At 32.6% G+C, this 25374-nt stretch overlaps 1 protein-coding gene across 15 annotated transcripts; it reads left to right on the forward strand.

Moving 5' to 3' along the window:
- The first annotated feature begins 317 nt into the window (after nt 1-317).
- Nucleotides 318-23445, forward strand: LOC145319202 (uncharacterized). 15 transcript variants are annotated; one of them, XR_013879739.1, is made up of 22 exons: nt 318-455; nt 1148-1229; nt 1518-1625; nt 1933-1992; nt 2177-2233; nt 2547-2633; nt 3082-3175; nt 3713-3796; nt 15342-15411; nt 15615-15709; nt 15907-16067; nt 16244-16351; nt 16875-16989; nt 17520-17638; nt 18579-18682; nt 18968-19110; nt 19401-19526; nt 19831-19979; nt 20467-20892; nt 22142-22207; nt 22926-23177; nt 23310-23445. XR_013879739.1 is itself a non-coding variant. In XM_080161164.1 (19 exons), exons 1-18 carry the CDS (start codon nt 347-349, stop codon nt 19942-19944), a joined length of 1836 nt encoding a protein of 611 aa, XP_080017290.1. In that variant the 5' UTR covers nt 318-346; the 3' UTR covers nt 19945-19979; nt 20467-22241. The 15 variants fall into 15 exon arrangements, 7 of the variants coding, with proteins under 7 accessions (XP_080017290.1, XP_080017291.1, XP_080017292.1 ...); XR_013879738.1 differs by lacking the exon at nt 20467-20892 and having other exon boundaries at nt 19831-19983; XR_013879732.1 differs by having other exon boundaries at nt 20467-22207.
- Nucleotides 23446-25374: the final 1929 nt, after the last annotated feature.

Genomic DNA, 25374 nt, shown 5'->3' on the forward strand with positions numbered 1-25374 from the left:
TTCACTTGACATGTTTGAAATATTACAAGTGTCACTTGAAAATATAAGGGAAATTTTTATGAGAAGATGATCGAGAACTGTATAATTTGGCGAAAAAAGGCAAAAAAAATTCGGCGGGAGCGGCGGTTCCGCCGCCGTTTCTTCACAGTTCCACATTGTTCAGCAACTTGTGTGCCGAATTTTAGAGTTTTAACTCTTTTATGGCCTGAGATCATGCACGTTTTACTTTTGGTTTCAAAAAGTGGCACATCCGCCTCCCCCCTTTATTTTCCTGACTTCCTCTAGAGACTATGGGCGACGCAACTAGTTATATTAACAAAATAAGAACTATTTCCGCTGCACACAGATGTTAACACAACACAAGCAGAGCCGCCAGGGAAGCAGCTGTGGACAGCTGCATCTAGTCAGAACACCCACACCCCCTCAGAATAATGTCAGTGAGGCTAATTCATCAGAGGAAAAATGTTTCATTTTTAAAAATTCTCTAAAAACATTAAAATATTTTCATCTAAATAGTTTTTATTTGTAGAGTATTCCCCCATTTCTAGATTCTTCCTTTTGGTAGTTTTAGCTATTGCTATTGCTAATGGTTCGGTTTTGACACATTTGCTTAAACGGTAAGTATAATCTTTGTCTTAGGAGTAACAGGATAGGTTATTTGGCAAAAAGTTTCCTTTTGGATTGTCAATTTTCTATTAAAAAAAAATTAGATTAAGCCTCCATGTTCAGGTACTCTAGGCCTCCAGGTAGATTCTGGACAGGCAAAAACTGAAAAATATTACTTTACAAGTTTTTGTGAGAGTTTTTTTTTGTGGACCATCTACAAAGTAGCAACTTTTGTGAAATTAATTTTGTTCTAATTAAAAAAGTAAAAGCAAAAATATTTTTTACCTGTCCAGAATCCTCCTGGAGGCCTGCAGTACCGGAACTTGGAGGCCAAATCCAACTTTTTTTTCTAAAATATGGAAATTACATCCCCAAAGGAAACTTTTTTTGCCAAAATAACCTATCCTCCTAATCCTATTCACACCGTTTAAGCAAATGTGTCACCCCCCCCCCCCCACTATTTAAAAGATACATTTTTTTTGCACTAATTTATATGAAACAAATTAATCGGTTTAAAAAAAATAAAACATGAAATATAAACAGGAAGAGAAAGAATTGCATTTTGGAAAAGAAAAAACTTCCTTATGCTCAGAAACACAAGGGCTCAAGCTTGAACCTGTGATAGGAATGACATTGAAACTAATAATAGAGAAACTTTTTGGTACAGCTGACAATCTTCAAGTCTTATTGTCTGTTGTTGGTTTAAATAATTCTTCGAGTGAAAAATATAAAACTAGATTTTGGGTATAAAAACAGAATGTTGGACAAAAAATACTAAATTTCTATATACATAAGGAAAGCCAGCCTGTCAGACATGTTAAAATATGGAGTTGCTTTAATTCTAAATCTACAAATATATCTTATGTCACTCAACCAAAATAACGTAACAATTTATATGTCAAATTGTTAACAGATCATTCTGATCCGCTGTCGTCTAGTGGGTATTCATCTAGTCGTGACGGCAGCAGTGGTAGTGGCAGTGCTGCCAATAATCTCTGTGTCAGTGCTAACAATAATCAAGGAACATAAAAATAATAAATTGGATTTTAAATAACTAAGATAAAAATTCTCTAAATCTGGAATTTGAAAATATTTTTCTTTTTATGACTCGAAGTTTATCCTTGAGAATAGATATCAATTAACTAGATTTTCCCTGAATATTTAAAGGGTTTCTTAATAAAAAAAAAAATAGATTTAGAGAAGCTAATAATTTACAAGAAGCTCTAGATTGTTGTTTTTGCTCACCTAATGTGCATTTATTGAACTAGACATTGTGGGACATTGAAGAATCTGGAACAGTGTCCATTTTATTTTTGTATGTGAAACAGGAACCAACAGAGATAATCATAGAGAACATACTCCAACAGATTTATCTAATGATAACAGGTATTTATCCAACAAATTATGGAGTTCCAAAACGGACAAGTACTGGGAACAGAAAATCATAAAGATCCTACTTTTACACATTTTTATAACTTTACTTTTTGTATTTCTCAAACTAGTAGCAAAGCTATTTAACTACTTTTATATTTATTTTTAAGCGTAGTTATTATTTATTTTTGTATTTCAGTGCTGATGCTATAAACAGAGCGTCACCTTTGTCGAATTTGGGGCATTCTATGGACAGGTAGATATGCCGTTTTAATTTTTACAACCATAATTTTTGTTTTTACTCCTCTCTAATTGTTCGTATTAACCCCTCTTCTTTTCCCATGTTTTCTGCAAAACCTAACTTTTACTAAAATGACTAGCTCACAATTCAAAATTAAAAAATAAGGATTTACATCTTGTCAACCCAGTTAAATCAGGTTATTTAAAATTTAAATAAATTATACCTATTTAGTTTATTTACATAGATTATACTCTAAAATACATTTTATGAAAGGCAAACCATGCCGAAACTATATTCGTTGTATAAAATACGTAATATCTTTTTTTAGTGCTGTATCAACCCCCCAACATACATTTGGTGGACGGCCAACTCCGAAACTAAACCTTGTACCAACTCTTAGTTCAGAATCTGTCAGGTAAAAGTAGTATTTTTTTTTTTTTAGAATGTTTCCACAGAAACAATAATTAAAATTTTTACCACCCTATTATATTTTGTTTCTTATTGATGTATTATTAATCAGAGAGAGAGAGAGAGGACAATAGACTGCTTATTACACAAGTCCATAAAGTTTTACTATAATGTTTTATTATTCGTTGGCTTAACAACTTTGAGGACTATGTGTGAAATTTGATTGGTTGGTTTATTAAGTTTAGTGTGCAACCATTAATTATAATCTATAGAAGGGAAAATTTTGTGTGTCATCATTTAGGATGTACATCAATTTATCGGCCATTGTCTTATCCCTTTATATCCCTGATTATTGATACCTAGCTATTCAAAATTATTAAGATCCAAAAATGCTCATATGTAATATGTGTCTAACTTTTCAGGTTCAACTTTTTTTTCATCCCTGTTATGTTTAGGTCAGACACGTTGAGATCCGAGTGGGGCTCGAGTAAGAGCAAGGGAATAACAAGTAGTTTTAATTCTATCATGGACTCTATGAGGTTCACCAAGGTAACTTTCTTCATTGTCTTATTAGATCTTACCTCACGGGGAAGCTCATACTCCTAAGCACACTCAAACTGCAACTCACATATGTCCTTCAATTTTGAAATCTAAAAAGTTACCTTTGATGTAGATCCTTGCTATTTATTAATCGGTGAAACTTTCTATTTTTCTTTCGTTTCTTAATTTCTTAATATCTTAAAATGTGGATATCGAATCGATTTTTGTTGGGAGAAATAAAGTGTCTATCAATCCTATATTTCTTTATCCATTTACATGGTAAGATCTTTATTTTATAGCTAAGATATTCATGCTTTTATCTTGATGTCTATCAACTAAAGAAAAATGTTTATTATAAAAAAGAATGTTTAGGAGAAAAAATAAACCAACTTATCTTTATGCTTTCTGTTATTAATGAGGTTAAATATCCGTATTTTTCCATCTATCTATCTGTTTATTAAGGAGCTAAGATCTCCTGAAATGGATATAGAAACTATGAGTGTTAGAAGTGATGAGAGTCATTTATCTATTTATCTGTTTATTAAGGAGCTAAGATCTCCTGAGATGGATATAGAGACTATGAGTGTTAGAAGTGATGAGAGTGGAGAAAGTTCTATGTGGGAGTCAGAGGTAAAAATATTCTTCATCTCATACAGTGCTAGGCAACTAGAAACTTGCAGAAATTGTAATGTAGGATCTAAAGGGGATAGACAATGATGATATACAAATTTACTCCTTCTGTAGATTACAATTAGTTTAGTGAAACGTTTTGACACTCATCTTAATGAACCATCAATCGAAATTCATTTAAAATCTCCAAAGTTATGAAGCCAACGGCATCATAAAACTTATAGGGACTAGTGTAATAAACAGATCAATACCCCCTATCTCTGTTTTGAAATGGAAAATATTTTAGACGTACAAATATTCTTGTTTTATTCAGTCTTAGCTAAAATAATATTTCTGCAACTATAGACATGCCTCAAGTTTTACCCATATATTACCTAGCTGGTGGAGTCTAAAAGGGTCCTGAATGTTATTTGGTTTATCTCAAAAAACGCAAACTCAGTAATGTGCGACATTTTTAATGAATTAAATTAATCAACTTTTTTTTAAAGAAAGCTTTTCTATAATCATTAAAAGTGTAACTTTAGTATAGTTGAGGTTGGTCCGCCTTTCTGATGGTAACACTTATCGCTAATTGTTGATAAAAAAAACCTTGCGTCCATGTACACTTTTTAATAACATTTTTATGATACTTGTGTAAATAAAAAAGCCTTATAAATAGTCCGTTGGTTAATCTGTACGGATAGCTTTTATAGGAATTTTAGAGTTGTCTTATTGATTTCCAACGTAGTAGTAGGATGCCTGTACGATATAAAAAGTCAACCAGAAATTTCAGACGTTCATTATAAAATGAGATTTTTTCTTCTTGACAACATTTTTTATGATTTTTTTATTGTATTATGTTTCTAAAAAAGCATATTTTCTTTATGATTAGAGCATGTACGCAGAGCAGTAGGTCTGTACGTCCTTACTTGACGGATTGTTTGTTACCATTTTCATGTTAAAATTGTCCTATCGATTTAAAACTTTGCATTATGATTACTGTAACAGGTACAACTTTGAAAGCGTAGCAACAACTTTAAAATAGTTTATATTTTGTTTATTAAATTGTTTTTACCATGTACATGTGTACATCGATAAACTTAATTCTTTAACCCTTAAAGGGCGAATATAGGTTGGATATGATATGAGCTTATATCAAAGGTGCAAGTATATACATTATGAATAACTCAAGCAAATAAAGATATTCCATTGGATAAGGCCGTTATAGCTAAAAACCTAGCCAATTGGGCTAATTTGTGACGTCAGAGGAGTGGTTCCCTAACATATTCAAATACCCATATTCACAACAGGATGCGTGTAGAGTTTGCCTAAATACTGTTGTTATTTTGCAGTACAAATAAATGAGAAAAAGGTTTCGGGAATTAATCAGGGGTAAATATACCCTCCTTCTACCTTCATACAAAATATATAAAGTAAAATATTTAAAAGTTAAAAAAACATCAAATAATGTAATAAGTAAAATAAAAAATAATCAATAAAATTTTCTTGGAGGAAGAATGATTTCAAATCCCTGTTTTTTGTGGCCGTGTGTGTGTGTGTGTGTTGAAAATGCGTAATCAGGGATGTTTATACCATCATGAATTAATCAAAGATCTCTGTACAGAAAATAAACTTTAAGACGTATTATTTACCCCCGTCAATAGTCCTGACGCCCTTCTACGCAAATTATTTTTATGCTTTTTAAAAATTAAATAAACTAGTATATAATCTAAAATAATAAACATTTAAATTATCTTTTAAGGTGCGTGCCAATGTAATAGTCAATCAAACTTAAGCAAAATAGTAAAAAAAAGTCTTGTAAAGGGCTAAAATAAACGGTTTGTCGTCAATCTGATTTATCATATGTTCAATTGAAACAGAAAATTGCAAAATCTACTTAAGGATTTTTTTGAATTTTTAGATTTGGCATGGATATTCTAAAAGTATGAAATGGCACCTTTCATATAAGCTCATATCATATCGAACCTATATTCGCCCTTTAATGTTTTTTTCGGGGGGAGGGCAATTTTCATTGGTGTGAAAGATAGAGGGTTATAACTATTGCTGCATTAATTTTTTATTTTGAAATTTTTGATATAAAATTTACATTAAAAAAAATAATTTTGTGAAATAAAATGTACTTCAGCTTTACCTTTGACCCAGGCCAATTGCCCCACCTTTATCATTTGGGGGAAGGGGGGGGGGGCATTCAACGCTCCCCTCTATTATCTCATTTCCTTTTAGAGCTAGAGGGCTAAAAAAAATTTCTGCAAGTCCCCTGTTTGATAAAGAATTTCCGACCTTAAGTAAATCAAAGTCAATTTTTGCTTCCTTCACCCTTTTATTTAACAACCTTTTTTTTAAAGTCCTTTTCTACTTAAAAATTTCAAACATCTGTAATTTTCTTATTTTTGAAGCTAGAAGAACATTTTTTTGCAGTAAATGTTTATCTTTATGTAAATTTTATATTTGAAATATAAAAACATAAATTCTAGCGGCCGCAGCTGTACTTGGCAGCTGCAAGCCGCCGCAGTCGGCGGTAGGCGGAAAATGGCGGCAGATCTTTATGATAATTTTAATAGGTTATGTAGACATGTAAGAAAAGCTTAAGTTTAAAAGTCTCTAAGTAAAAAATTGCAGTCACAGGAAATTTCTGGAGACCTGGAGAATCAGGAAATTGACTTGAACACCTGTATTTCATCAGATGATGTATTACTAGAGGATATTTTAGTATTTTGGTAAGATAAAATGCTTTGTTTAAGTAACAAAAATATATTTGCTCTTTACCTGGATGACCCTTTCAGGGTTACAAGCATCCTGTGCCCGCCAGGATAGAGACATTCAAAAAGTTCAACTCTCAGTTATGTGTCATACCCACACGCAGTTCGGGCTCTCTATCTTTCACACACAGAAAATGAAATAGAAAAAATCAGAGGGGTGGGGGGGCATTGAAGTCCACTGTTTGATAATGAATTTCAGACTATAAGTCAGTCAAAGTATTTTTTATTTTTGAAGGTAGAAAATCAAATTTTTAAGAAAATGTTTATCCTAATTATATCTATAATTCATACACAGTGGGATCTTTTGAAAAAAATCGGGACATCCAAAAAATTTAAAATCTACTTTTATCTATCCTAGGACCTAATAATGGCTGTAAGTAGACAGCTAGAAAAGAAATTTCTTTTTAAAATATTAATTTTTGGCGGATTTATGCCATTTTTAAAAAGGGTAGTGAAAAACTTCTTATCAGTTTTCATGATTTTCCAGATTTTTTTACCCAATTTTTTCAAAGCAACAAAAAATACATTTATGTTCAGCTTATGAAAATATTTTTTGGTGAGGTACTTTTCAGATACCTGTACAAATGTGTAATAAAAGAAAAAATTTAAAAAAATATTTTTTGGGGGCGTAAATTGGCATTTTTTGAGAAAATTTCACCAAAAATATAAAGATTTTTAACCCCCAAAAATAAGTTTTTTCCATTTTATCCAAAAACGGCCAGGAGGGCGCGGATTTGGCAATAATAATATCAATATGCAACATGTACTGTGTATTAAACAGTTTTTGCTATGTGCGCCCTCCCGGCCGTTTTTGAGTAATTAAGAATTTTACATTGCATGGTTTGAACAATTTCGTTCTTGTTAATTTCAAATTTTCCCTCGTTAGAGGAGGAAGGAGTCATTTTAGAGCCCAAACTCATCTCTGCAATGTTTTCTAATTTTTTGAGGCGGATCTTTCTTGACTAATGAAGCATTTGCCTCCGGCGAACCGTTTCGCCGTTATTTGCCGCCATTGGCGTGATTTTTAACGATTTTTGCCGTTCTCGCGGTTTTAATGGACATTTAAGGGTTAAAGGAGTTGTTAAATAAAGATGACTTATAAATACTTTTATTTTAGCAATTGAATTTGCTAAATTTCATGTTTTCTTAAAACAATTGTATTTCTAACTGATTTTGGTCCAGCAGAAATTCAAATTTGGGGATTTTTTAAATATTTGCTAAAACCTTATAATATATGAGGGCAATATGCATGTGAGAATAATATAAGTAATTATGTTTATATTCTTATACAAACTTTAAATGAATATAAATACACTTATTAGCACAATAAAGGTATTAGCACAAAATCAAAAGTGTTTTGAAAATTATGTTATTGTTGTTTATATCTGTAAAAAAAAATATTTGAAAACATGCCTTATAAGTGTCCTATTTTACTTATTCTGGGCCTACGTAAAAATGCTGGGACTCAAACTGGGTGCACCTGACGCTATATTCTTGTTCACAAACATTGTTTGCATTGAAGAAATATTTACATAGACGTTGATTTTGTAAAAATATGCCTATCCTAACTAAAGCTATTAAGGTTTATAGATTTTTTAAAAATAGGGTAGCTTCGCTCCTCCAAAACAGCAAGACGTACTCACCAAATGCAAATTAGAAGTTAACAGGAGCAAAATTTAAGTTATTTCTGAGTTAAAGCAAAAAAATTACATCATTTCTTCAAATACAAGCTTATTTATTGAAGTTTACTTTTGCCTACTCTTAATGTCCCGATATTTGTCAAAAGATCCCACTGTGTCATATAAAGATTTACTAAAAGAGGATATTTAGTATCTTTGTAAGGTAAATTCTTTAAGTCTCTGTTATATGTTATACCCATATTTAATAAGTTACTCATTTATGGTTTTCAATCTTTCACACACAGAAAAACTGGAGAGGGGGGGGGGGCATTCAATAACATAATAAAATTTCATAAAGATCTGCCGTAGTTTTCCAGATGACTGCGGCAGCTGGCAGCTGCCAAGTACAGCTGTGCCCACCAAAATTTATGTTTTAATAATACAAAATTTACTTAAAGATAAACATTTTCTAAAAAAAAAAATTTTTCTAGCTTCAAAAATAAGAAAATGACAGCCTTTAAAATTGTTTAGTAAAAAAGGACCTAAAAACAAAGGTTGTTAAATAAAAAAATGAAAAGGTGAAGGAAGCTAAAATTGACTTTGACTCACTTTTAGTTGGAAATTCATTATTAAACAGGAGACATGCACAATTTTTTTTTGGCTTTCTAGCTCTAATAGGCGCAGCAATGGGCTTTACTTTTAAGGGTTAAGGATGATAAGAACAAATGGTTATTATTATCAACAAAAATTTTGAAAATCCAACCAAAAACACTGAAGAAATGAAGAGATATGTGAAATAAGAAAAAGCTACTTGCCTTTTCATCTACAGATACCTTACACTGATGGAAAATTCTATTTTAATACCCTTATGTACTGAAGTTTTGAAAATCAGACCAAAAACACAAAAGATACTATCGGGAAATGTGTAAAATATAAAAATAGCCAAAAAACCTATTAAAGATTTCATCTACAAATACAAAAATTGCTTATAGATTGAAAAAATAATATTGAAAAAATAAAATTAATAGGAAATTATAACATGTCTAGATTAACAATAAGAGCTGATTGTATCGTACAGAAGTACAAACGTACAAACTGACATACAGACAAAAGGAGAGACTGATCCCAATTATAGAAAGGCTTCGTTTTCAAAATTATCTATTTTACATTTTCTTATCATAAAATTGTAAGTAATGTATATATTAAATAATAAATTAGATGGTGGGTTCATTTCCCACTTTTTGTTTGACTATAAGCAAAGCCCCCAGTCTTGTCTTTGTTTCCATGAAAAGGTAATTAAGTACATATCAATATTTTGAATCAAAAATTAAATTGCATAATAATATTCAACCGGAATTCCGTAACATAATAAACAAATAATTTTGTCCCTTATAATGTTTTTTTTATCATATATTTCCTTTTTTTCATCTCTTTATTTATGAAAAATTGACGTTACTTCTTGTTGGGTAAATTAAACAAAAAAATTTTAGTTTATGCTTTTCTAAATTAATATTTTATTTCATCAAAATTACCTACAGTTTAATTGAAAAAGAATAGGTAATAAATTAATAATAAAAAATGTTTTGATTGATTTTTTTCATTTTAATCAAAACACCTTTTCTCCTGTTTCCATTGTTCTACATGCATAGTTTGAAATAGATAGAACAATAATGGACAGACAGAGCAATCTTAATTGTAGAAAAGCTTTGATTATAACAAGGATTTAATATTTAACAAGGATGACAACATCCAAAAAAGCGAAGCACTGAAACGGTATTACAAACGGACATTAACACTTGTATACTTTCAGAACTTAATTATTAGAATACAAATGTACAGGGTGCGCCACATAAAACCGGACTTTTTTTAAACGGCCATAGCGTCAAAACTACTTGACCAATCAGGACGTTTGACCCCACTATAAAAAGCTTAGGTAGTGACCTTTTAGCACAAAAAAATCTTTGGACGAAGACTGGCTCGTACTCCCAGCTGGCCGCGCTTATGTTCAACAAGGCAGATTTGAAATGCGCTGGTGGTATAATTCTCGACTAGGGCCCACTAAATCTGACCTCAGCCCATTTGTAGATGAGGTAGAGTTATGCAACTTGCTGGGGATACTGTTAGATACATAAGTAAGACACTAGAAAAGACTAGAGCTCTCTATCTAAAATGGCTTGGCTGTAATACTACGGCAAAGTGAAACGTGGCAGATTTAGAGATGTCAAAAACGTCAAAAATCGTGAAAATTTCTCGATTCTCGACGTTAGAGACCCATATGGAACTTAAAAACTCATTTTTGACTATGTATTGCGCTTACAACCCTAGCTGAATCTTCATGCCATTTCCAAAAAGGTATAGAACGTCGTCATAGCTCAACTTTGGCCCAAATGAGAGCCGCCGTGTTGATGGGCAGCTTGATAGTTAGGTGAATTTGGATCCTGCGGTTACTTACTTTCCTAAGGAAATGGTGCCTTCCAGCAGCCCGATCTTAATTCAATCGACTTTTGGGCCTGGAGCTACTTTGAAGCATGCACCAATAGACGTGCCCATACCATAAAGACCTCCATTATTGCCACTATCAAGGAGAACTTCGCCAGCTTGGAGAGGTACATTTTGACCTGGGCCTGCCGGCGGTTGAGGAGGCGGGTGGAGGCGGCGATTGATCCTGTCGGCGATTTTATTGAATGATCTAATAGTCATATACCTAGTTAGCTTCCCAGTTTTTAAAATTTAATAAAATCTTTAAAATTGACGATTTTATGTTCATTTGTTCGCAAATTAGAAAAATTCCGGTTTTATGTGGCGCACCCTGTATAAGAATCGAAGCAAAATTGTAAGTCAATTTGTTGAAAAACTGTTTGATACAGGATAATGTTTATGGACATACTTACATTTTAGGACTTGATTATAGAGTTGCTTCGCTTATAACATTATACTTTGTTGTCCCAGGAATCAATATACCAAAAATCAGATCAATCAGATGATTAGATCACATAAAAATTTGTTGTTAAATAAGTAAAAAAAATCAACATGTTTAAAATGGACGTACGGACATTCTGGTAATGATTATAGAGTCGCTACGCTTTCTAAATCGTACCTAACTACTAAAGGAATCACCATGCAAAGATAGGACAATTCTAACATGCCTAAATTAACGAAAAAAGCTATCCGGTACGGACAAACCGACTTTAATTATAGAAAAGCTTCGCTTTTAAAAATGTGAAGCTTATTAAATTAGACTGCCTGACAAGCGAACTCTATAACACTGGGAATATTCTTGACACATATAATATATATATATTTTGACTTAAGTTCGTGCTCCTAGCTAATACCTCTTTAAAAAACCTATTCTAATATGACTAAATCTAACCTAACCTAAATTAATTGTTGTCCAATTAGGTCTTAGGATTAGGTCTTAGGATTAGATCTTATATTATAAAGCTTGATGATAGAAATTATTTGTATTATAACATAATGCTTGACCTACAGTAAAACAATTATGACAATATCCATAAAAGAGAAGCTCTGAAACGGTAGGACAAACGAACATTAACCCTTGAGTGTCAGAACTAAATAAGCAGAATATAAATGTATATTTGTCAACAAAATTGTAGGCAAAACTGGTAAAAATATACAGGACACTGTTTAAAGACATACTTACATTTTGATTTTGGAGATGCTTCGCTTATAACATTATACCTTGATGTAATAAATGTAATAATGATAAAAAAATCATATATATAGGATGATTATAAGATATGAAAATGGCGTTCAAAAGGTTGGATGTGCGGACTTTCTAGTATGGATTATAGAGTTGGTACGCTTCATAAATCTTTACTTAACTGTTATAGGAATTATCATGCAAAGTTTGAAATCGATAGGAAAATTCTAACATGTATAAATTAACATAAAAAGCTAACCGTTACGGACGGAATGACGGACAGACTGACCCTAATTATATAAAAGCTTCGCTTTTAAAAACAAACAAAAAACTAACCCGCCTTTATAGATTTTTGTCAAATAAGAAGGAATTTTGTAAAATTAGGGTCGGTCCGTCCGTAATGGTTAGCTCTTTTCGTTAATTTCGGCATGTTAGAATTGTCCCATCGATATCAAACTTTGCATGATGATTCCTATAACAGTTATGTATAGATTAGAAAGCGTAGCTTCTCCTTAATCATTACCAGAAAGTCCGTAAGTGCACTAAAAACATTTTTTGTATTATATATTATTAAAAAAGATATGTTAGAATTATCCTATCGTTTTCAAACTTTATATGATGATTCCCATGACAGTTAGGTAAAATTTAGAAAGCGTAGCATTTTGACAACATGTTGTAGTATAATATGCTTCTCCTATTCATCTGATTTTTGGAATAATGATTCTTAGGGCAACAAGGTAAAGTATTATAACAAGGCAACTCCTATTAATTAATTAATTAAATCCTATAAATGAAAGTATGTCCTTTTATAGTATCCTGTATGTACGCTATTTTGCAACACATTTATGTATAATTTCGTTTAGACTTAGAAATTAATGTTCTGATCTGAAACTCTATAAGAGTTATTGTTTTAAATAGTTAAAACCTTCCCTGAACTAATTAGAAGCTGCAGACAAAAAAAAAGCTTACTACTTTATACAATAGGATACATCTGTGCTTCGCTAATAATGGATGTTGTCATCCTTGTTAATTGAGAATTCACATTTTTAGTAGCGAAGCTACTCTATAATTTGAAATGTCCGTCTGTCCATCTGTCCGTATATCTTAGTTTGGGAAAACGTGATTTTCTCGGCTCCTATAAAAGATAAAAGGCTGAAGCATCTTGTCAACATTCTTATACTTGATTATTAGTAGCAAAGCTACTCTATAATTTGAAATGTCCGGCTGTCCTTATGTCCGTCTGTCTGTATGTCTTAGTTTGGGGGAAACGTGATTTTCTCGGCTTCTATAAAAGATTAAAGGCTGAAACTTCTTGTCAACATTCTAATACTTGATTATCAAATTGCATTAATTATTACATTGTTCCTAAACGTCCTAAAAATCAACGTTTAAAAAATCATGTTTGAAAGTGACATACAGACATTTGTTAAAGATTATTTAGAGTATTTTAGAGTTGCTACGACCTATTAGGAATGATAATACAAATTTTGAAATTCATAGGGTAATTCTAGCATGCCTAAATTAATGATCTTAGGGCGGACAAAGTAACCATAATTTTAGAAAAGCTTTGCTTCACAAGATTCATAATGACATTAATTTTTATTTTCAATATTAATGCGATATTCTTAAATATCTTATTCCCATTATTATTAAATTTTCTTTAAAAAATAGCTCATAAATTTTTTAATAAAAAGTTTGCCCATTTCGTCCATAAAGTGTTAACACACTATTATATTCGTGTTCCCCACCCAACTATAATTTCCAAGTACACCTCTCATAGTACAAAACTGTATAAAAAGTCGTCAAAAAAGGAACACGTAAAAATTTAAGATATCTGACAGTACAAGCAGGACATTCAGGACCCTTTTAGACCCCACCTACCTAGCTATGTATATCAAAAATTGTTGACACAATGGGGGGTTGAGTTTTAATAAAAGGGGGGGGGGGGGGGAAATGTGGTGACTCGTGCCACGACATACCAGCAATTTTATTTTGGGTGCTACTCCCTTAGTTTTAGAGATAATTGGGTGAAATCTTTTGGGCTGGTTCACTAATTACCCCAACTATTGGTATCTTTAAAAAAAAACGGCGGCGGGTCCGCCGTTCGCCGCCATTTTCCGCCGCCGCCAAAAAAAAATTTGTATTGCATTTCTCGCCGAATTAGGCAATTTGGAATCATTTGAGACCATGTTATTTTTTTCAAAAATTTTTCCCCTTATAACCAACCCTGCGGGGGGACAGTCATTTTTTTCAAATTCTCGTTTATCAAGGTATATCTTAAATTCAGTGCCTCTCCTAAGCTTTTAAAGATATTGAGACAAAACCTTTTGAGGTAGATCAGTAAAAAATATTTGAATAAAAAATGGCGGCGGTACCGCCGCTCCCTCCGTCCACCGCCATTTTCCGCCGCCGCCAAAAAAATTTTTATTGCATTTCTCGCCGAATTAGGCAATTTGGAATCATTTGAGACCATATTATTTTTTTCAAAAATTTTTCCCCTTACAAGCCGTCCTGTGGGCGGCGGAAAATGGCGGTGGATGGCGGGAGCGGTGGTACCGCCGCCATTTTTTATTCAAATATTTTTTTGCTGATCTACCTCAAAAGATTTTGTTTCAATATCTTTAAAAGCACAGGAGAAGCACTGAATTTAAGATATACCTTAATAAACGAGAATTTGAAAAAAATGACTGTCCCCCCGCAGGGTTGGTTTTAAGGGGAAAAATTTTTGAAAAAATAACATGGTCTCAAATGATTCCAAATTGCCTTATTCGGCGAGAAATGCAATAAAAAAATTTTGGCGGCGGCGGCGGAAAATGGCGGTGGACGGCGGGAGCGGCGGTACCGCCGCCATTTTATATTCAAATATTTTTTTGCTGATCTACCTCAAAAGGTTTTGTTTCAATATCTTTTAAAGCTTAGGAGAAGCACTGAATTTAAGATATACCTTGATAAACGAGAATTTGAAAAAAATGACAAGTGCGGGGGGCCGGGTTGGTTATAAGGGGAAAAATTTTTGAAAAAAATAACATGGTCTCAAATGATTCCAAATTGCCCAATTCGGCGAGAAATGCAATAAAAAAAATTTTTTTGGCGGCGGCGGAAAATGGCGGCGAACGTCGGGAGCGGCGGATCCGCCGCCGTTTTTTTTGAAAGATACCAATAGTTGGGGTAATTAGTGACCCAGCCCAAAAGATTTCACCCAATTATCTCTAAAACTAAGGGAGTAGCACCCAAAATAAAATTGCTGGTATGTCGTGGCACGAGTCACCACATTTCCCCCCCCCCCCCTTTTCCATCCATAATAATATTGATTGTATCTTTTGAACAGGGTTGAAAATTCTTCAACCCCCCTCCCCCCCACCCTTCTATCACTTCTTACAATTACACTTGGATAGAATATACATTTTTTAGAAAAAATTTTATTTAAAAATTAATGCTAGGTACCTAATTTTATATAGTAAATACTTTTATATATTTTTTTATATGTCAATACCTATTTTATTTAGGGTTTTGTAGTTTTAAATACAGAGGAAAACATTTCTGAACTTCTCTTTGCTGTACACAATGAGGAGAGAGGTAAACTTTATTAATTAACAACCATAACAACATATGTGAAGGCGAAGCTTATTAAGTCAGACTGTCGGAAAAACGATCATATATGGTAAAACAAGAGAATTATGGAAAAAAAAGTATGATATTTATAAATCTAGACAAAAAGAACTTGAATATTGGATGCATTGCATAGCCATACTATCAATTAATAAGAAATTAAATTCCAGGTATAAGTCCTGCAGAGATGGCTGAAGAGGCAGATGAAGCTGGAGAATTTCTAGAGCCACCTGGAGGAAGGACTCCTCCAGTTAATAGACTACAGGTAGCTGCAGATCCAATATATTTCATCTTATAATATTAAAAGATTCCTATTTATTTTGTCTAGTTGTCTATATATCTAATCCAATCTTCGCAACGCCCAAATTACAATTGAAAAATTCGATTGGCCACATGGACACCAAAACTCGCACCACCCATCTACCATACATTTATTTGTTAATAAACCCATCTATTTTGCAGGACACAGATCTTGATGTCTCCATTATGACTGTCCACCTGGGTAAGATACAATTTGCCCAGTTGTCTGGAAGTACAGGTGCTGCCCTCCCTGATCCTGGTGAGGAACTACAAGGGGATGATGTACCAGATATGAGTAGTTCTTCGGCTGATGAATACGCCAGGTACAAATATTTGAATGGAAAAATCGGCAGATTGAAGAGTTAGGATGTTTATGCGTTTGTCGGCCTTTCTGTCTTGTCTGTCGGTCTGTTCCAAAAGAGTTTTGTCTCAAATAACTGCTGCTAGAACCGCTTATATCTAATTTCACAACTCCTTGTAAATATGAATTAAATTTTAGAAGTACCCGACCAAGTATACATGGGGACCCCTCATCTGTTCTGATAAGTGTTGGCAGCCTGGTAATTGATCAGGTTCAAGTACTTCCATGGAAATCTTTTCAAGCCAGGTACAAGATTTACAAACAAAGTTAATACTTCAAAAATTAAATATTGTATAGCTAATGAGTTTTTAAAAAATTTATTTTTACTTCTTATATCAATTTATGGGTTTGTATCTGCAATACAAAGTGGAATGATGTCTGTCCGTCTGTTTGTCCGTCCGTCTGTCTGTCTGTATGTTCGTCCGTCCCTTAATATCTCGGTAACCACTGAACTGATTGGATTCTACTCTTCAGGGAATATACTTACTGGTCCTGTGGTGGTTTAAGGCTATTTTCTTGGGGGGTGGGTCACCCCAAACCCCCCCCAAAATAAAGAAATTCCCTATCATTTTTTTTGTGATGATGCAGGTGATACCAAATATTTGGTGCTGCACCACATATACTACATTTTTTTAATTACCTCTTGGGGCAAAGCCCCTAGAGGCTAGGGGCGAAGCCACTAGATTTTTAATACGACACTAATTTTTTTTCTCAATTAAATGCAACAGTTAAAGATATTTTTTAAAAATATTGATTATTTTATATTTAGATTCTTACAATCTGGAAAATGTTGGTCAGATGTTGCGCTCCAAGAGCTGGACAAAGCTACGGTCAAGATCAGGATGGAGTCGAGATCACCCTTGCATCCACATTTAGCATTCCAGGTTGGGGTCTTTTTGTTTGATTTATAGATAGGATCATAGATGAATAAGTATGTTAGTAAATGGAGATGGATTTAAGAGGTTGGTGTAGAGTTAAACTTAAGAACAGACTCTAAATAAACTGATAAGATAGACAAATACTCAATTCACACGGTCATTATAGAAAGATAGTTGAAAGCATTAACACATTTGAGATCTCTATAATATACCTACTAGTTTATACATTCAATAGACGACAGACAAATAAGATAAATAAGCTCCATCCTGATATGTTGGTTTTGCAAGTCTCTTATTTGCAGAGAGTCTTTATGCATTTATTATTAGTTTGACTTTCTCGAGGCATTTGATAGTCAGTTGATGGTTCTTCTTGGTTATCTAAACAAGATACCCAACATTACCAAAAAATGACAAATAAGTGAATTTATGGAAGAGACGATTTTCTTCCCTGTAAAGGAAAACCATATCGGTTTGTTTTATCGAGATCCTTCGCATACACATCCTGTTACTTTTATATAAGGATCAATATATTTTAGGATTTGCCTCCTGACTTGGTGATGAGTGTATCAGAACGCATCTCCAGATCTTCAGACTCCAGCTTGGAGCTGGAGGCCTCCGGGCTAAACCTGGAGCTCATGACCAGTACACTTTCAAAGTAAGATTTTACTTTTACATTTGTGAAGGTTAAGGATGTTCTAGTGGATAATCACCTCTCCTTTTTGTTTTTGTGTAATTCTAATGTTTGAAGTTTGGAACCATGACCTTTAAAACATAGGAGTTTAATAGGTCCTACCTTAAACGTAGGAGTCCCAAACGTCGGAGAGGACAAACGCAAGAGTCCCAAACACAGGAGTCCCAAACGTCGGAGAGGACAAACATAGGAGTGGGAAAAACGTCGGAGTGGACATTGCTTAAGTAAAACGCAGGAGTGTCTGCTATTTTAATAATATGACAATTTTGAAATTTTTTTTATACCCGTCTACAAAATAATGGTTATGGCCGCAGCGCTCGGCTCCCTAGCCTGCCTAGCCGCAGCGCTCGGCCCCCTGGCCTATAACCTAACCTAACCTAACTAAGAAAAATAAGGGGACCGAGGGAGGGGGGGGGGGGGGAAATTGTATAAAAAAATCAAAATAGAAAAAAAAATTCAAAATTGAAAAAAAAAATCAAAATTGAAAAAAAAATCAAAATTAAAAGAAAAATTCAAATCGAAAAAAAAAATTTTGGGACTCCTGCATTTGTCCACTCCGACGTTTGTCTCAAAAATCCTACGTTTGTCTACTCCGACGTTTGTCCCACTTCTGCGTTTGTCCCACTCCGACGTTTGGGACTCCTGCGTTTGTCCACTCCGATGTTTTTCAACTTCTACGTTTGGGACTCCTACATTTGTCGTGGAACCGTTTAATATATTATGCACTTGCACTTGCAATAGATAATTGTAGTTTCACCCACCCTCTTAGAAAAATTCATATAAAGAAGCAGGTCTTAAGATTTTGGAAAATGATTTTTAAACATTAAAATTAGTATGTATGCAGTTTCACATATTGTAGTTATATTTTTATAGTTAGTGATTTGTGAGATTTTTTTATTTGCAGGCTTGGTGAATGGGCGCAGGATGAGAATATCGCAACACCTCCGCCTTTTGCCATCCGCCTGAAGGACATACACGTCAGACTCGAGGACGATGGTCCCTTACCACCAGGAAAAGATAATTCAATATTGTTTACCAGTTGAACCAAATCGGATAAGCTGTTAGCGAGATCCTTCGTTACAGACAAAAAAGCTTTGTACTTTATTTAATAGGATATTTAATTGCAGGGTTGGTCAATGGGGTTTTAGCCGTTTTGCCCCTCAAAGACCTAACTGTGCAAAATAATTCGTAGCGCCTGTTTTGTTTTTATTAAAATTCCTGTTTTTTAATCACATTAGAAATTTAGTACCTAAAAATGCTAGAAATACAAAAAAAATTTAAGTATCTCTTAAACAGGATTACCGGCACCCCCGCCAGTTTTGCTGAATGTGCCGCTGCTTGACCTGGCCAGAGATAACCTGGGCGTTATTAATGTTGTGAAATCTGGCGGTGGAAGTATGGATAACCTATCTCATCATACTACTGAAAATAAGGAGGTTAGTTCAGTTAGTTTGACATAAGTTAAAAAATGGGGGGGGGGGGGGATAGTTTCTATTGAATAACCCCTGACACAACAATAAAAAAAGGTGGGTTGTTTTTTCCCCTGTGCATAATCTGACAAAAGCAACAAACAAACAAAAAAGCACTAACCATCCCCCGGCTCCCTTTGTTTTAAAAAGGGGGGGGGGGGGTATTTCTTTACAGGCACTTGAAGGGAAATTTTTTTTATTGCGAAAAAAGGATCAGTATGATTAGTAAGATTACCTTTAAAGGTGTTTATTTCTAGAAAAGAAAATCTGAGACAGAACGACAACTAGAACTTTCAAGATTAGAAGTTCAGCTGTTGAGAGAACAGTTAGCTCTTCAGAAATTAGAAATATCAAAACAACAAGCTAAAACTAAATCAGTAGAGGTAGGTTTTTTCCTCTTTAGAATTGTTATGTCTTTTAATCTCTTCGACAGGGGTGAATATTTTTTTCAAAATCCACCACCCTTTGAGAGTAGGGGGGAGGGAAGACATTTAAATGGAAATAGCCATATTTTACTATATAAATTGTGGGTGAATGCTCTTTTATTAATTCATCTGCGTGGGATCAATCTAAACTATTCATAATGAACTTAATTAACCACTACTCAACCTGACCTGACCTATATAAAGTCTATATTATGTCAAATTGATACAATTCCACGTACACCAAAATTTTTATTTGTTGTAGGACGAGTTAGAATCTAAATGTGAGCAGGTGTCTACAATGCTAGATGAACGAGAGTCACTGCTTCAAACTCTAAATTTTCTTCAAGAGGAGCTTCTCAAAACTGGAAAGAAATAAAATCAACACATGAAATGTTCAGGGAATTATTTAGAGTAGGTAGCTGGATCAACCTTATTTGTATATAGTAGTGTTCATTCACTTCCATAGTATTATATCCATTTTAAAGTTAGTAATCAGAGGGGTTCATAAATTAGAAAGTAGGGCAAAAATGAGCATTTTCTGTTGTAATAGTTCTATTCTTATGATTTTCTAATGTGATACATTTATATTTTGTAGAAGTGTATGCACACCACTACCTAACCAGATGATTAAGGAGAATCCGCTTCTTTTAAAATATAGGACTAAACCTTGTTACATTCAGAGACTATTTTATCAGTTTAAAATTATTGTATGCCCAAAAATTTTAACAAGATATGTTAGATAGGAGATTTTTCTAAAATATAATAAGTCGTAAAAGAGTAATTAAATAATTTCTCTACAGGTTAGAGAATTCTCCCTTATTCTTTTAATGTTTTTATTAGCTAAAGCTAAGATTTGATAAAAAATACTACACTTTTGGTATCCATTTTTTAAATGTAGACTTAGCTCCAAAAATTTTAGTAGGGCTGTACAATAGGACGAACTTAAGTACAATATTATAAAAATAGTTTTGAAATATAGAACAAATTTACCTTTATTAAAATATAAATATTTAAAACTTATGCATTAAATAATAAAACGTGAAACTTAGTTTTGAAAACACAATAATCGTGTAAATGATACATATATATTTAATGTTCATAACATGATATCTATATATAATATTTTCTATAGTCTATTCCAATATTATAACACAGTGATAACAAACTTTAAAAAAAACTTTACGTATTCCTTCAAAATGTCTAGTTAAGCTTGCATCCTACCCCCTTATTTTTGATATTGTAAATATGGGATGGGGAATGAACAGCCCACCTTTTATATATAAAAAAATGAGGAGGGTGTGGAGTGCTCGATTTTCACATTGAGGTAAAGCATCAAAAATTATATTTATTAAATTTAAAACGGGATTGGCTTGTTTTTCAGTTTATGCAGAATGCTGGGATGGGAGTGGGGAAGGATTCAATTCTAGAACAAGTATAGAATAGATGTACAGTACATTTTCAATATTTTGGGTCTATAAAGCCAAAATTTGTCTGAATTTTAATTTAAGTCACTCTACTTTTTCTACTAGAGTAACTCCGAGGCATATTTTGTACTGCTACAAAGGCCATTCCTCTTTTTGTAAATATTATTTCATCTTATTTTTGAAAAGTAGAAAGAATTCTGAAAGGGTATTTAGGGGAAGATAAATTAATCTTCAGTCTAATTTTTCAATATTAAATTGATTTGAAGATTGACTTGTTTTCCATTGCCCAATTTCAGTGTCAATTTAAAATATATTTTCCTACAGAGTGCATTTTATATTAATAACTTTAGGAAAATGTACAAATAACTGTAAAAGTTTAGGTCACAAGTTTAGCAATACAAAGATTTCATTTAAACGCTTTTAAAACATTATTTGATTTGTTTACTATATATGTATTATGCTATTTACCAATAAAAATAGAAACAAGCATTGATTGTACTGTTAAAAATAATTATGAGGTCAGAAATAATCATTATTCCCTCAGACTTTAATGCACACAAAGCGCGCAACACATTTGAACGCGCGAAAAAGTTGAGATTTTTTTAATTGGCTTTATTTCGTGGGACAATGAAAAGCAAAGTTGGAGGGAATTTTGCCTATTTTTGACTCGCACATTTTTTGTACTTTTTGGTTTAGTACTTTAATTTTTTACTTAGTTACTTATTCTTTTTTTACTTTATTATTTTAAGTTATATTTACTTATTGTATCTTAAGGCATTATTTATTTTATAATGATTTTCATTTATAATAACATTTGTTTTGTGATTATGTTCTAAGTGGTTTTTTGTGATCTTTATATTTATTTTATAGTACTACATTTTATATAATTATACATATCATATATATATATTTTATTAATGCCATTATAAAAAATCATTCATATTTCTAGTTTAGACACATAAAAGATTTATTTTGAAGAAAATGCTTTAACCAAAAACAAGAAAGATAGGGGAGGGGGGTGGGGTCTATATTTGATCACATGGATAATGTTGACTAATTGATAATTCACCTCTGCACCCTCCCTCCTTACCTCTCTCCTAATTTGAATATTTTGCTTTATAGCCTAAAATTTATAATGTTTTTTTTTAGATACTTTGTGTCAAATTTACTATTGGTCATAATTTTTAATGGTGATACATGGCTTACAGGAATAAGGCAATTGAAAATAAATTTCCTGCAATATATAAAATTAATGTGTTTTTATTGATCTTTTTCTTCTCTACTTTTATTATGGGAACAGCATACTTTTTGTTAAATATTAAGCACATTTATTTCAGTTGCCATATCCTTCAGGGAGTAAGGGAGGGGACAATGGATCGAATATTCAATTTTTAGGAGTCTCAGACTTTGGGGACTGGCTTAAAGGGAATGTGCAAGAATTTAGCAGTTTCTGACTGAGTTTGGGGACTTGCGCATGAAATGCCGCTACTCGTTATGTATGTTTTGAATATTGCAGACGGGGAGAAGGGATAAGGGAAGTGGGGGGAAGAGAAATAAACACTCGTTGTGTTAGTTTGGAATGTAGCAGATGGGGAGAAGGGAGAAGGGAGGTGGGGGTAAGGGGCAAGGGAAATAAACAGAATAAAAAGGGGCAGTCATATTCTTGCTAGCAGCTGGCCGGGTCCAATAATCTTTTAATATAAAAATCTCACCAAAAAACTTCAATATATTTCATCAAAAACAAGTTGTGATTTCACTTTACATGACGCTATGGAAATCTATTATTCAATTAACAATCCCTTTATAATTTCCTACAAATTTATTGGATTAAACTGGATTTCATGCCCTTTCTTTGATAACTCTTATATTGAATTAATTGCCCATTGTCCCCTCCCTTACTCCCTGCATATCCTTGGTTGGTGAAACATTTTAGATGATAATCATAGTTTAATTATCCTGATATATATTGATTGTAAATAAATCATATTAAAAGGGTAAAATGTATAAGACGTTAAGAAAGTTGTTTTTTTTGAAATAATATATTAATAATTATAGAAATTCCGCTTTATTTTAGTTTAAATCATGATATTTTTGACGTTTTATCCTTTTTATCCATACTTTTAGATGATAATCATAGTTTAATTATCCTGATATATATTGATTGTAAATAAATCATATTAAAAGGGTAAAATGTATAAGATGTTAAGAAAGTTTTTTTTTTTTAAATAATATATTAATAATTGTAGAAATTCCGCTTTATTTTAGTTTAAATCATGATATTTTTGACGTTTTATCCTTTTTATCCATACTTTTAAAGCTCAATATATTAGATCCTATAGCTGCGCGCCTTCATATATTGTTGATTCTTGATGTTATGAAATATTTAATGTTTTATCATACTCTCTCTCTATAATAAGTCTATCTTGTTTTCAATAATAAATTGATTTTTCTAACTTCATGTTTTTATTTAACACATCTCATCTATTAGTTAGTTTGTTAGTAAGTTTGTCAACTATTTACTTTCTTAAAAATCTTAAAGGCAAGGGAAAAGGGAAGGTGATTCTGACAAACAATTCTAAGTGAAAATTTCCCCACAACCCTCTTTTCTTATTTCTCCCCCTTCTTACCCACTTCTCATCAGTGACATCAAAAAACAAGATTTACGCCAACAAAGTATTTGATTTTCAATTGATTTCAATTGAAATTAATCGGCTGAATGTCAGCCTTGCTTAAAGGAAAGGAATACAAGATGTTAAAAAATCCCAATTTTTAAGCGAGAAATTATTTATGAGTTTAATTGATTTATCGTCAATTGTCCTATCTTTTTATAAACCTTTTCCCGCAAACTGCCTGCTGAGCACTGAACCCCTCCCCCCCCCTCCCTACTCAGTTTTGAAATTATATAAATAAAAGTGAGAGTGGGGGGAGTATTTTTTGTCCTGCAGTGGTCCCTAATTCTGTGGGGCAACGGGAACACAATACAACTAGTAGTAGTAGTAGTAGATTTATTTTCCAATATAATAAAAAAAGACAATAAAATAATGTACGATAAAATAAGCATAGGTATATTTATAATAAAATAATTTCATATTTGTGTTGCTTCTGTATTTACATTGGCAGCTAAGATGTCGCGTGAGCGGTGTTGTCTCTAGCTGTTGAAAAAAAACTTCTTTGGTTACTGAAGCAAGAAGATGTACATATGTACATTTATATCAGGTCCCGTTTTCCCGTGTGCAGCTTTGTAGTTCCCCCCTTTTTTATACACTTGAATTGTGTATTGAAAAATAAAGTTATGTACTGAAAACCTTTCTGAAAAAGAAATAAATATAAAAACAAATTAAAAATTAAAAAAAAAAATCTTTTACATTTTTATAGGTTTAGATGACAAACAGGGCATAGTAGTCTTGAACATTCAATATTAATAGATTCAATAAGATGTGCTTTAAGTTTATTTTTAAATTGAATTTTACTGGCCAAATTTTTGATAATATGGCAATCAAAATCATTCCAAATTATAGGAAAATTACAGTATGGCAATCTTTTTAGAAGCCCAGTTCTAAATCTAGGAATTCTATAATCAAAGTTGTTTCTTAATTGATAATTATTATTGAATTCTGCATTAGTTTCCCAAGTGTTTGAAAAGGATCTAGGTAAATTATTCATTTTATAATTATGCATAAATTGCAATTGAAAATATTTAACAAGCAAATCAAATGGTAAAATATTTAGCATTTTAAACATTGGCGCAGTATGAGCATTATACTTAGAGTTCATGATACATCTAATGGCCATTTTTTGCTTTGTTATAATCGGTGTTAAGTTGGCAGAGGCAGCAGTAGAATAAATGAGAATTCCATACACAAGATGGCTATGAAATAGTGAATGATAAAGAGAAATCATAGATGTTTTATCAAGTATGTTTTTTGATCTTCTAAGAATAAACAATGCTTTGGAGAGCTTAAGACTCAAGACTCAAGACTTTGGAGAGCTTAAGACTCAATAACAACTGAATCAAACCTGACATAAGGTAGTAAACATACAAAAGAAAAGAGAAAAGATAATGGCCTATAAATTGAGGTATGACCCCAATGAAGATAAAAAAAATGATAAATTCTGTAATTGTTGAGACATTTGGACACTCAACTTAATGAATCAATCAAATTCAATATATTCTCCAAAGTGTTTTAGTCTACTAATAAGAAAAAGTGGATCATGGAAAGAAAACAAAGTCATTCCTAAATTAGGACAGAAGTCACCTTCCTAGGAAGGACATAAGTAGCCTTCCTTAAGTGAGAATTTGTTAGATGAAGGGCATAACATGCCTCCCTTAACAAAGATTTTGCAAGATTGAGGACATAAGTAGCCTCCCTTCACCTCACAAA

This window comes from Acartia tonsa, chromosome 5, assembly GCF_053477335.1.
Source record: "Acartia tonsa isolate MP-2025a chromosome 5, ASM5347733v1, whole genome shotgun sequence".
In the NCBI taxonomy this organism is placed as follows: Eukaryota; Metazoa; Arthropoda; class Copepoda; order Calanoida; family Acartiidae; genus Acartia; species Acartia tonsa.